The following is a 14,545-nucleotide window of genomic DNA, read 5'->3' as shown; positions in this document are numbered from 1 at the left end:
ATGTAGTCTTGGTAAGCAACACCAGTGTATATTTCGCCTTGTGTTTTTGGTAATTTTTCTGCTGAAAAGTGCCTTTTTTGCACTCAAGTCATTTAGGTTAATATTGTGGAGAACTACAATGTTGTCAGTTTTTACCTATCACAGCCATTAAAACTTTGTAACTGTTTTAAAGTTGGCCTCATGGTGAAATCCTTGAGCAGTTTCCTTCCTCTCCGGCAATTGAGTTAGACAGTTGAACTAAACTCATGAGGCATTAATTAGTTAATTTAATTTAACATATCATTAATTTATAGCAACTGAATGCCCTTTTAAATCTCAGTTATATGAAAATAACACATACACACAAATCATAACACAATATGCCAGCGTAGTTTCAAAATAATGTCACAAACAATTATTGGCAGCTATGATAAAGATTAGCAAAAAGACTGTATGAAATAAATAGTAAAAATACTGAGCTATATTGTATGCCCAAAACATTATATTATTTTAGACTAATACAATTGCTCAGAGAAAGAGATTTTATTTAACAAGTAATTGTTTTTCTTCTAAAAATGAATTAATAACAATTATTGGCCCTGTTTTCAATACGTTATCACCCTCCCCTTGCGAGAATAACAGCATTGAGTCTTTTTCTAAAATGTTTTATGAGATTGGAAATCGCAATGGGAGGGATCTTTTACCATTCCTCGATGCATAATCCTTCCAGATCCTTGATATTCTTTGCCTGAGCTTATGGACTACCCTCTTTGATTCAAACCACAGGTTTTAAATGGGGTTCCAATCTGGAGACTGAGATGGCCATTGCAAATGTTGTAATTTTGTGGTCAATTAACCATTTCTTTGAAGATTTTGATGTGTACTTTGGGTAATTGTTTTGGAAGATCAACTTCCTTGCAGAGGACACCATGTTTTTGGCTAAAATGTCCTGGTACTGGGTAAAGTTCATGTTTCCATTGACGTTAACAAGGACCCCAGGACCAGCGGAAGCAAAATAGCCTCAGAGCATCAAAGATCTGCCACTCTATTGTACAGTAGGTATTTTCTTTTGACACCAAACCCACCAACCACTGTTCCAAAAACACGTTTTCATGTGCTCACGTGATCTTAAGTGAAGATCATGTGATAACATATGACAACATGTAAAGTAACATAAAACTACCCACTGGAGAAAAATATAGTTGAATCAACGTTGTTTCCACGCCATTTCAACCCCCCAAATCTATGTGATCACGTTGAATCAACATGCAAAACTGATTGGATTTGCAAAAAGTGGAATGTATTATTTTAAAGCAAGTCAAAGCGCAGACGAAGGACATCAATGATCTGGAAATATTCTGTATGGAGGAATGGTCTAAGATTCCTCCCAATGTGTTCTCCAATATTAAGTCTCAGTGCCATTATCCTCCCAAGGGGAGGGTGCCGGACTATAGAAAACCGGTGTGCCAATCATTTCTTTTTGAGAGAAAAAAAATTACTTCTTAAACAAAAAATGTTTCTCTAAGCAATTATATTTGTATTATTATTATATAATCTTTTTTAAAAATGTAGTCTTTATCAAGGGTGCAAATGATTGCAGTCATGACTGTATGTGACATATGGAAGGAAAATGTGACTCAGATTATCGAAAACCATTTGGGTAAGTGTGTAAACAAATCTACATGCCAAAATGTACATATATTGGGCAGAATATATATAGGCAGTATATCAAAATATACTTCCAACAGTTATGTGTACAGTAGAAAACCTGATATCATCCTTTTCTCTTAGGTGGTGGAAATATGGCCAAAATCAAGATGAGCACTACACTGCTATGTCTAACAGGTAAGAAATGAGAGCAGAACATGCTCAAAAACCTTGGGGTTTAGCTCCATAGTTTCAAGAGTGGTGCAATAAACTTCTGTGTCATTACTTAGTTCCTGAGGTTCATATGAGAATATGCCTTAAACATTGTGTAAAACAATTATATGGAGATTGTGAAATTGTTAACATCCCAGTGCAGTCCACAATGTGATGTTCCTGTGTTTTATATATATTTCCACACTATGAGGTTGGAACAATACTGTGAAAATTATGACAAAGCCTTTTTGGTGTAAAAGCGATTTGAAAAGCCACTTGAAATTTGAGAATGTTCCAGTGGGATGTAGTTTTGGCCATCCATGGTGATGTCACCATGTGGTAAATTATATAATGGAACAATACGAATATTTCCAAACCTCTCCAATAACAGCTCATTTTCAGTTTTCCCACCCCAATCCATGCCAGTCCTGGCAAACATGTTGCTTGAGAAATTGCTCTTTGCTAAAAAGCTATTTTTCTTTTTGACCATTTTAATATAAAACAATCATTTTGGTAGTGAGATAAAAACAGGGAGACACAAAATCTGAAGGTAGGGAGACACAAAATGTACATCTCTTTATTTTAGTAGTGGTTGCATTGAAGACAAGGATGGTTATATTTATCCCTGGATGTCAGTATTTGCAAAGCCCAGTCATTTCAGTCATTTTTGTGATATTAAAACAATTCTGATAATGTCTCAAAGCATGTAAAACGATATAGAGTTATTTGAAATTGGCTACTACTAGCCAATAATTAGCCGAACGTTTCAACAATGCATGGGTGGCTGTCTAACCAGCTAACGTGTGCACGAAATATTTCCAGTCCTAGAATCCTGAAATACATTGCAGTGGAGAAGAAGCAAGCAGAAACAGTGATAATGTTCCACCCACACTAGATACGGACCAACCAAACTTGCCTGTGGCATGGGGCACACGCGTGCATGCATTTATTGCATTGAATCATCATTTCACCACCTTGGCTACATACCTTTAAACAAGTGGTAAAAGTTATTTATTTAGAAATTTGACTTTCTGGTTCAGCACATCACACAACAGGCATCAAATCGGTTATATATAGAGAACATGGTTATAATACAATATTATATTTATGCCACTTAACACAGAACTACAATAAATGGATTGATAGAGATTCCCTTTTCTATACCCTTTGCGGGCAGAGTCAAAGTTAATGCCTGGGAAACAATACCTGAACGCATCCAAATGATTAAACTTGGGAGAATCTCAATTGCATTTCCTTTATTCCTTTCATGCTCTCTTAATTGCACTCATTCCTGCAGCATACTTTCAATGATCAGTTCTGAACATGTATTTGTCTTCTCTATGCTGCCTGCAACATTATGTATTTTCTTTCATGAAGATATGATAGACAGTTGGGAGTCAGAGCAAATCTCAGCAGCCGGTAAGCAGGAAGAGCGCAAATTAATCCTGTTGTAGGATTCATTGTGCCAGCAGGTCAAACAAATATATACAAGGAAGGAGTCACTTGGGAAAAAAAATGATGACTCTTGAATCAGTAGAAAGATAAATAAAAAAAATAATGAATCGTCCGCGAACTGCACAATTTTGCCTGGACCTTCGTTTACCCCTGGGTCTGAGCCCCAAATGCCTCTGAAAGGCATCTGCAGTAGGTTGCCATCTCTTCAAAATGGAAGACATAATTTTTCATTTCCTGATCCTGAAATTGGAAAATGTTTAGCAAAATCTAATTTGACCAATCATTACTGCATAACACAGTCCAAGAACCACACAACAAATGTTTACGCAATGCCAAATGTATGCAATGCCAAATGTATGCAATGCCAAATGTATGCAATGCCAAATGTATGCAATGCCAAATGTATGCAATGCCAAATGTATGCAATGCCAAATGTATGCAATGCCAAATGTATGCAATGCCAAATGTATGCAATGCCAAATGTATGCAATGCCAAATACAGCAGGCAGAAATGATTAAAAACTCGTTATACCAGCTGTATTTCTACCTGGTTGAATGGCAATAGCTCAGAAACATATTAAAACCCTCTTGGGTCAATTTCCGGAAATGTTTTTATTTATTTATTTTACCTTTATTTAACCAGGTAGGCAAGTTGAGAACAAGTTCTCATTTACAATTGAGACCTGGCCAAGATAAAGCAAAGCAGTTCGACAGATACAACGACACAGAGTTACACATGGAGTAAAACAAACATACAGTCAATAATACAGTATAAACAAGTCTATGTAATGTAACTCGCATAATAAAATAAATCCCTGTTCAAATCAGACTGTCTCAATGGACCACATTCCGCCCATATCTGCCTTCCGCATCTGCAGTGGAAAGTGGCAGAGCTAAAAACAATGATACATTCAAAAAAAATTACTCTGTAGTGTCCGAATGGTTTGGCCTACAAACTATTGACCCATCGATGTAAAGGTGAGTCTCTCACGAACACGTGCGTCAGTTGTCTTGTTCTAGGACGCCATCAAGCCTCATAAGACTTCCCTGAAGGCAGCACGGTACCAGTTCATGCAAATGATGAAAATATGTAAGGAAATTGTTTAGTGACAAAAATAGGGGTCAAACATGTGTAAAAAAAAAGATGAAGATGAAACGTGAAACAACAAAATAAATACCAATAATAATTTCCATTCCATCAACAGTACTTACGGCAACAGCAATCGTGGCAGGACAATCAACCACACCTGAGCCCATAACAACCATGCAGCAGACACAACAAAATGAGTTGCGGCTACAACAACCACAGCTGCATGAACAACAACATCATCTGAAACAACAGCAACAACAGCAGGGGCAACAACACCCGAAACCCTGCCAACAACAAACAACCAAAGTCGTCCCCAGAAAATCCCCAGATGCTCCCACAACAAGCACAGCTGAGGCTGCTACGACAACTAAAAATGTGGCTACAACAACCAAAGCCAAACCCACAACCACAGACGCTCCCGCAACAACCACATCCACAACGACAACCACAGCCGCAGCTCCGACAACCACAGCCAGCCCCACTACAAACACAGCTTCCCCCACATCAAACACAGATGCTGCTACGACAAGAACAGCTGTCCCCACAACATCCACAGCTGTTCGTACAACAACCGTAACTACCCCCACAACAACCACAGCTGCAGCCACAACAACAACAGCTTTTTACACAACAACCACAGCTTCACCAATGATAACCACAGCTGTAACAACGATAACTACAGCTTCTGCTACAACAACAACAACACCTGTTGCTCCAAAAACTACTGTTGCCCCAACCAGTGATTCCACTGACCCTCAAACAGCAAATGAAGGTGTACTTATTCTGCATTTCCGGTTGAATAGTACATTTTTGGAAGCCTACAAAAGTCCACAGTCCAATGACTACCTTAATTTGGCTTCAAATCTGACAACTGAGGTAAATGTTGATAATTGACATAAGCACAAATCTTTAAATGTACATTTATAACAAAACTTGATTGTGAGTTATATTTACTATTTCTCCTGTCCTTTTAATGCTTATTGTGTGCACTGATATTTTTCTACAGTTGAATCAAGGATTCAAAAGAATATATCCTGTAATCTTCCTCAGATGCATCATCATCAGTTTCTGGTATGTTCACTTTCTTTTTGGTCCACATTTCTACAACTTACTTATTTGCAGGTAGACAAAGTGTATTAGACACATGTAAAACTTTCCTTAACAATACTAATATGGCTAATAATCCTACTAACAACAGTAATAACCTTTATTGCATTTCACATCAATTCTGTTCTTTGATAATTAGGTCTGGTTCTGTGGGTGTGACAACTAACTTGATCTTCACAAGCCAGTCTGTGGTCCCTAACGTTACAAATGTAGAGGACTCCCTCAAGACATCCATCAGCACGTTCACAGTCTTCTTAGATGTTATTATTGGCAGTATCAAAGCTGGTAAGGATTCATCTAAACACAACACATTATGCAATTCAAACACATTATGGGGAGAAAGAGTAGTTGTCCGAGTTGTCCAGGACTGTGGTGTTGGGTTACCAAACAAATGTAATTCAGCACATTTAACAGATATTGCAGAGTATTTTAATGGTCGTAATAAAAACATTTTTTATACAGAACTCCAGAATAACACGACTGCTACTACGACTACCAAAAAAATGACAGCTGCTCCCACAATTACCACATCTTCCCACACAACAACTGCCACTGCTGCTACGACAACAACGACTGCTGCTACAACAACCACAGCCATTACAACAACAACCACAGCTGCTCCCCAAACAACAACAGATGATCCAACAACAACCACAGCCACACATATGCCATCTACAGCTGTGGCCACGAAAAGTACAGCTGTGGCATCAACAATCACAGATGTAAACGAAACAACCACATCGGCATCAATGACAACCACAGCCGTAGCTCCGACAACCACAGCCACAGCTCCAACAACCACAGCTGCTCCCACAACAACCGCAGATGCACCCACAACAACCACATATTTTCTAACAGCTACTACAGCAATTCCAACAACCACAACAGCTTCCTCTTCAACAACCACAGCTGCTCCAACAACAACCACAGCTTTCCCCACGACAACCACAGTTGCTGCTACTACAACAACAGCTGTGGATTCAACAACCACAGATGCACCGACAACAATCCAAAAAATGTTAACAACTACAGCAGCTCCCAGAACCACCACAGCTTCCCCTACAACAACCACAGCTGTACTCACAACAACCACAGCATCTACCACAAAATCCACAGTTACTGCTGCTACGACAACTACAGCTGTGGCTACAAAAACAAATCTTTCTCCTACAAAAACCACAGCAGCACCAACAACGACTACAGCTGCTCCCACAACAACCACACTGCAGAGTCAAGCAGAAGAGCTGTACCCTCAAAAACCACAGCGGCACCCAGATCATCATAAGCTGAAACATCAACAACAGCAGGGGCAAAAACACCCTAAACCATGCGATCAACAAACATCCACAGTCGTCCCCAAAAAAACCACAGCTGCTCCAACAACAACCACAGCTGCTTCTGCTACGACAACTAAAACTGTGGCTACAACAACAACAGCTGTTCCCACAACAACCACAGCTTCCCCGACAACAACCATAGCTGCTGCTACGACAACAACAGCTACAACAACCAAAGCCATCCCTACAACCACAGATGCTCCCGGAACAACCACGTCTACAACGACAACCACATCCGCAGCTCCGACAACCACAGCCAGCCCCACATCAACCACAGCTTCCCCCACATCAAACACAGATGCTGCTACGACAACAACAGCAGTCCCCACATCAACCACAGCTTCCCCCACATCAAACACAGATGCTGCTACGACAACAACAGCAGTACCCCCAACATCCACAGCTGTTCCCACAACAACCACAGCTTCCCCCACAACAACCATAGCTGCTGCTACGACAACAACAGCTACAACAACCAAAGCCATCCCTACAACCACAGATGCTCCCGGAACAACCACGTCTACAACGACAACCACATCCGCAGCTCCGACAACCACAGCCAGCCCCACATCAACCACAGCTTCCCCCACATCAAACACAGATGCTGCTACGACAACAACAGCAGTCCCCCCAGCATCCACAGCTGTTCCCACAACAACCATAGCTTCCCCCACAACAACCATAGCTGCTGCTACATCAACAACAGCTACAACAACCAAATCCATCTCCACAACCACAGATGCTCCTGGAACAACCACGTCTACAACAACAACCACAGCCGCAGCTCCGACAACCACAGCCAGGCCCACATCAACCACAGCTTCCCCCACATCAAACACAGATGCTGCTAAGACAACAACAGCTGTCCCCCCAACATCCACAGCTGTTCCCACAACAACTACAGCTTCCTCCACAACAACCATAGCTGCTGCTACGACAACAACAGCTACAACAACCAAAGCCATCCCTACAACCACAGATGCTCCCGGAACAACCACGTCTACAACGACAAGCACATCCGCAGCTCCGACAACCACAGCCAGCCCCACATCAACCACAGCTTCCCCCACATCAAACACAGATGCTGCTACAACAACAACAGCCGGCCCCACATCAACCACAGCTTCCCCCACATCAAACACAGATGCTGCTACGACAACAACAGCAGTACCCCCAACATCCACAGCTGTTCCCACAACAACCACAGCTTCCCCCACAACAACCATAGCTGCTGCTACGACAACAACAGCTACAACAACCAAAGCCATCCCTACAACCACAGATGCTCCCGGAACAAACACGTCTACAACGACAACCACATCCGCAGCTCCGACAACCACAGCCAGCCCCACATCAACCACAGCTTCCCCCACATCAAACACAGATGCTGCTACAACAACTACAGCCGGCCCCACAACATCCACAGCTGTTCGTACAACAACCGTAGCTACCCCCACAAGAACAACAGCTGCCGCTACAACAACCACGGCTTTTTACAAAACAACCACAGCATCACCATTGATAACCACAGCTGTAACAACGATAACTCCAGCTTCTGATACAACAACACCTGTTGCTCCAACAACTACTGTTGCCCCAACCAGTGATTCCACTGACCCTCCAACAGCAAATGAAGGTGTACTTATTCTGCATTTCCGGTTGAATAGTACATTTTTGGAAGCCTACAAAAGTCCACAGTCCAATGAGTACCTTAATTTGGCTTCAAATCTGACATCTGAGGTAAATGTTGATAATTGGCATAAGCACGAATCTTTAAATGTACATTTATAACAAAACTTGATTGTGAGTTATATTTACTATTTCTCTTGTCCTTTTAATGCTTATTTTGTGCACTGATATTTTTCTACAGTTGAATCAAGGATTCAAAAATATATATCCGGTAATCTTCCTCAGATGCATCATCATCAGTTTCTGGTATGTTCACTTTCTTTTTGGTCCACATTTCTACAACTTACTTATTTGCAGGTAGACAAAGTGTATTAGTCACATGTAAACCATTCTTTAACAATACAAATAGAACAAATTATCCTACTAACAACAGTAATAACTTTTATTGCATTTCACATCAATTCTGTTCTTTGGTATTTAGGTCTGGTTCTGTGGGTGTGACAACTAACTTGATCTTCACGAGCCAGTCTGTGGTCCCTAACGTTACAAATGTAGAGGACTCCCTCAAGACATCCATCAGCACGTTCACAGTCTTCTTAGATGTTATTACGGGCAGTATCAAAGCTGGTAAGGATTCATCTAAACACAACACATTATGTAATTCAAACACATTATGGGGAGAAAGAGTAGTTGTCCGAGTTGTCCAGGACTGTGGTGTTGGATTACAAAACAAATTTAATTCAGCACATTTAACAGATATTGCAGAGCATTATAATGGTCGTAATAAAACATTTTTTTTATACAGAACTCCAGAATAACACGACTGCTACTACGACTACCAACAAAATGACAGCTGCTCCCACAATTACCACATCTTCCCACACAACAACTGCCACTGCTGCTAAGACAACAATGACTGCTGCTATAACAACCACAGCTGCTCCCCAAACAACAACAGATGATCCAACAACAACCACAGCCACACATATGCCATCTACAGCTGTGGCTACGAAAAGTACAGCTGTGGCAACAACAATCACAGCTGTAAACGAAACAACCACATCGACATCAATCACAACCACAGACGTAGCTCCGACAACCACAGCCACAGCTCCAACAACCACAGTTGTACTCACAACAACCACAGCTGCTCCCACAACAACCGCAGATGCACCCACAACAACCACATATTTTCTAACAACTACATCAATTCCAACAACAACAACAGCTTCCTCTTCAACAACCACAGCTGCTCCAACAACAACCACAGCTTTCCCCACGACAACCACAGTTGCTGCTACTACAACAACAGCTGTGGATTCAACAACCACAGATGCACCGACAACAATCCAAAAAATGTTAACAACTACAGCAGCTCCCAGAACCACCACAGCTTCCCCTACAACAACCACAGCTGTACTCACAACAACCACAGCATCTACCACAAAATCCACAGTTACTGCTGCTACGACAACTACAGCTGTGGCTACAAAAACAAATCTTTCTCCTACAAAAACCACAGCAGCACCAACAACGACTACAGCTGCTCCCACAACAACCACACTGCAGAGTCAAGCAGAAGAGCTGTACCCTCAAAAACCACAGCGGCACCCAGATCATCATAAGCTGAAACATCAACAACAGCAGGGGCAAAAACACCCTAAACCATGCGAACAACAAACAACCACAGTCGTCCCCAAAAAAACCACAGCTGCTCCAACAACAACCACAGCTGCTTCTGCTACGACAACTAAAACTGTGGCTACAACAACAACAGCTGTTCCCACAACAACCACAGCTTCCCCGACAACAACCATAGCTGCTGCAACAACAACAACAGCTGCAGCTACAACAACCACAGCCAGCCCCACAACCACAGATGATCCCGGAACAACCACGTCTACAATGACAACCACAGCCACAGCTCCGACAACCACAGCCATCCCCACATCAACCACAGCTTCCGCCACATCAAACACAGATGCTGCAACGACAACAACAGCAGTCCCCCCAGCATCCACAGCTGTTCCCACAACAACCACAGCTTCCCCCACAACAACCATAGCTGCTGCTACGTCAACAACAGCTACAACAACCAAATCCATCTCCACAACCACAGATGCTCCTGGAACAACCACGTCTACAACGACAACCACAGCCGCAGCTCCGACAACCACAGCCAGGCCCACATCAACCACAGCTTCCCCCACATCAAACACAGATGCTGCTAAGACAACAACAGCTGTCCCCCCAACATCCACAGCTGTTCCCACAACAACTACAGCTTCCTCCACAACAACCATAGCTGCTGCTACGACAACAACAGCTACAACAACCAAAGCCATCCCTACAACCACAGATGCTCCCGGAACAACCACGTCTACAACGACAACCACATCCGCAGCTCCGACAACCACAGCCAGCCCCACATCAACCACAGCTTCCCCCACATCAAACACAGATGCTGCTACGACAACAACAGCAGTCCCCCCAACATCCACAGCTGTTCCCACAACAACCACAGCTTCCCCCACAACAACCATAGCTGCTACTACGACAACAACAGCTACAACAACCAAAGCCATCCCTACAACCACAGATGCTCCCGGAACAACCACGTCTACAACGACAACCTCATCCGCAGCTCCGACAACCACAGCCAGCCCCACATCAACCAAAGCTTCCCCCACATCAAATACAGATGCTGCTACAACAACAACAGCCGGCCCCACATCAACCACAGCTTCCCCCACATCAAACACAGATGCTGCTACGACAACAACAGCAGTCCCCCCAACATCAACAGCTGTTCCCACAACAACCACAGCTTCCCCCACAACAACCATAGCTGCTGCAACAACAACAACAGCTGAAACCACCAAATCCATCCCCAGAACCTCAAATGCTCCTGGAACAACCACGTCTACAACGACAACCACAGCCGCAGCTCCGACAACCACAGCCAGCCCCACATCAACCACAGCTTCCCCCACATCAAACACAGATGCTGCTACAACAACTACAGCCGGCCCCACAACATCCACAGCTGTTCGTACAACAACCGTAGCTACCCCCACAAGAACAACAGCTGCCGCTACAACAACCACGGCTTTTTACAAAACAACCACAGCATCACCAATGATAACCACAGCTGTAACAACGATAACTCCAGCTTCTGATACAACAACACCTGTTGCTCCAACAACTAATGTTGCCCCAACCAGTGATTCCACTGACCCTCAAACAGCAAATGAAGGTGTACTTATTCTGCATTTCCGGTTGAATAGTAAATTTTTGGAAGCCTACAAAAGTCCACAGTCCAATGAGTACCTTAATTTGGCTTCAAATCTGACAACTGAGGTAAATGTTGATAATTGGCATAAGCACGAATCTTTAAATGTACATTTATAACAAAACTTGATTGTGAGTTATATTTACTATTTCTCTTGTCCTTTTAGTGCTTATTTTGTGCACTGATATTTTTCTACAGTTGAATCAAGGATTCAAAAATATATATCCGGTAATCTTCCTCAGATGCATCATTATCAGTTTCTGGTATGTTCACTTTCTTTTTGGTCCACATTTCTACAACTTACTTATTTGCAGGTAGACAAAGTGTATTAGTCACATGTAAACCATTCTTTAACAATACAAATAGAACAAATTATCCTACTAACAACAGTAATAACTTTTATTGCATTTCACATCAATTCTGTTCTTTGGTATTTAGGTCTGGTTCTGTGGGTGTGACAACTAACTTGATCTTCACGAGCCAGTCTGTGGTCCCTAACGTTACAAATGTAGAGGACTCCCTCAAGACATCCATCAGCACGTTCACAGTCTTCTTAGATGTTATTACGGGCAGTATCAAAGCTGGTAAGGATTCATCTAAACACAACACATTATGCAATTCAAACACATTATGGGGAGAAAGAGTAGTTGTCCGAGTTGTCCAGGACTGTGGTGTTGGGTTACAAAACAAATTTAATTCAGCACATTTAACAGATATTGCAGAGCATTATAATGGTCGTAATAAAAAAATTGTTTTATACAGAACTCCAGAATAACACGACTGCTACTACGACTACCAACAAAATGACAGCTGCTCCCACAATTACCACATCTTCCCACACAACAACTGCCACTGCTGCTAAGACAACAATGACTGCTGCTATAACAACCACAGCTGCTCCCCAAACAACAACAGATGATCCAACAACAACCACAGCCACACATATGCCATCTACAGCTGTGGCTACGAAAAGTACAGCTGTGGCAACAACAATCACAGCTGTAAACGAAACAACCACATCGACATCAATCACAACCACAGACGTAGCTCCGACAACCACAGCCACAGCTCCAACAACCACAGTTGTACTCACAACAACCACAGCTGCTCCCACAACAACCACATATTTTCTAACAACTACAGCAATTCCAACAACAACAACAGCTTCCTCTTCAACAACCACAGCTGCTCCAACAACAACCACAGCTTTCCCCACGACAACCACAGTTGCTGCTACTACAACAACAGCTGTGGATTCAACAACCACAGATGCACCGACAACAATCCAAAAAATGTTAACAACTACAGCAGCTCCCAGAACCACCACAGCTTCCACTACAACAACCACAGCTGTACTCATAACAACCACAGCATCTACCACAAAATCCACAGTTACTGCTGCTACGACAACTACAGCTGTGGCTACAAAAACAAATCTTTCTCCTACAAAAACCACAGCAGCACCATCAACGACTACAGCTGCTCCCACAACAACCACACTGCAGAGTCAAGCAGAAGAGCTGTACCCTCAAAAACCACAGCGGCACCCAGATCATCATAAGCTGAAACATCAACAACAGCAGGGGCAAAAACACCCTAAACCATGCGAACAACCAACAACCACAGTCGTCCCCAAAAAAACCACAGCTGCTCCAACAACAACTACAGCTGCTTCTGCTACGACAACTAAACCTGTGGCTACAACAACAACAACTGTTCCCACAACAACCACAGCTTCCCCGACAACAACGATGGCTGCTGCAACAACAACAACAGCTGCAACAACCACAGCCAGCCCCACAACCACAGATGTTCCCGGAACAACCACGTCTAAAACAACAACCACAGCCGCAGCTCCGACAACCACAGCCAGCACCACATCAACCACAGCTTCCGCCACATCAAACACAGATGCTGCTACGACAACAACAGCAGTCCCCCCAACATCCACAGCTGTTCCCACAAAAACCACAGCTTCCCCCACAACAACCATAGCTGCTGCAACAACAACAACAGCTGCAGCTACAACAACCACAGCCAGCCCCACAACCACAGATGTTCCTGGAACAACCACGTCTACAACGACAACCACAGCCGCAGCTCCAACAACCACAGCCAGCCCCACATCAACCACGGCTTCCCCAACATCAAACACAGATGCTGCTACGACAACACCAGCAGTCCCCCCAGCATCCACAGCTGTTCCCACAACAACCACAGCTTCCCCCACAACAACCATAGCTGCTGCTACGACAACAACAGCTACAACAACCAAAGCCATCCCCACAACCACAGATGCTCCTGGAACAACCACGTCTACAACGACAACCACATCCGCAGCTCCGACAACCACAGCCAGCCCCACATCAGCCACAGCTTCCCCCACATCAAACACAGATGCTACTAAGACAACAACAGCAGTCCCCCCAACAACCACAGCTTTTTACACAACAACCACAGCTTCACCAATGATAACCACAGCTGTAACAACGATAACTCCAGCTTCTGATACAACAATACCTGTTGCTCCAACAACTACTGTTGCCCCAACCAGTGATTCCACTGACCCTCCAACAGCAAATGAAGGTGTACTTATTCTGCATTTCCGGTTGAATAGTACATTTTTGGAAGCCTACAAAAGTCCACAGTCCAATGAGTACCTTAATTTGGCATCAAATCTGACATCTGAGGTAAATGTTGATAATTGGCATAAGCACGAAACTTTAAATGGACATTTATAACAAAACTTGATTGTGAGTTATATTTACTATTTCTCTTGTCCTTTTAATGCTTATT

General features: G+C 43.0%; 3 protein-coding genes across 3 annotated transcripts; all 3 read left to right on the top strand.

Annotated features, from left to right (window-relative positions):
- Positions 1-5,183: 5,183 nt before the first annotated feature.
- On the top strand, positions 5,184-8,832 carry LOC149980111 (uncharacterized). Its single transcript, XM_090188544.1, has 2 exons — positions 5,184-8,568; positions 8,815-8,832. Exons 1-2 carry the CDS (start codon positions 5,458-5,460, stop codon positions 8,830-8,832), a joined length of 3,129 nt encoding a protein of 1,042 aa, XP_090044670.1. The 5' UTR covers positions 5,184-5,457.
- A 112-nt stretch (positions 8,833-8,944) lies between these two features.
- Positions 8,945-12,081, top strand: LOC149980110 (uncharacterized). The gene is made up of 3 exons (XM_090188543.1): positions 8,945-9,084; positions 9,263-11,817; positions 12,064-12,081. The coding sequence occupies exons 2-3, from the start codon at positions 9,304-9,306 to the stop codon at positions 12,079-12,081; spliced, it is 2,532 nt and encodes an 843-aa protein (XP_090044669.1). The 5' UTR covers positions 8,945-9,084; positions 9,263-9,303.
- Positions 12,082-12,193: 112 nt separating this feature from the next.
- LOC149980109 (uncharacterized) lies at positions 12,194-14,490 on the top strand. The gene is made up of 2 exons (XM_090188542.1): positions 12,194-12,333; positions 12,512-14,490. The coding sequence occupies exon 2, from the start codon at positions 12,553-12,555 to the stop codon at positions 14,488-14,490; it is 1,938 nt and encodes a 645-aa protein (XP_090044668.1). The 5' UTR covers positions 12,194-12,333; positions 12,512-12,552.
- Positions 14,491-14,545: the final 55 nt, after the last annotated feature.

This window comes from Oncorhynchus mykiss, chromosome 10 (genome assembly GCF_057628025.1).
Source record: "Oncorhynchus mykiss isolate SJ-2025 chromosome 10, ASM5762802v1, whole genome shotgun sequence".
NCBI classification, from domain to species: Eukaryota; Metazoa; Chordata; class Actinopteri; order Salmoniformes; family Salmonidae; genus Oncorhynchus; species Oncorhynchus mykiss.
This window is presented reverse-complemented; position numbering and strand designations above follow the sequence as displayed.

What these genes read in the sequence shown, in the direction of transcription:
- LOC149980111 (XM_090188544.1), top strand. Translation starts at nt 5,458, where the DNA reads ATGTTCACTTTCTTTTTGGTCCACATTTCTACAACTTACTTATTTGCA.
- LOC149980110 (XM_090188543.1), top strand. Translation starts at nt 9,304, where the DNA reads ATGACAGCTGCTCCCACAATTACCACATCTTCCCACACAACAACTGCC.
- LOC149980109 (XM_090188542.1), top strand. Translation starts at nt 12,553, where the DNA reads ATGACAGCTGCTCCCACAATTACCACATCTTCCCACACAACAACTGCC.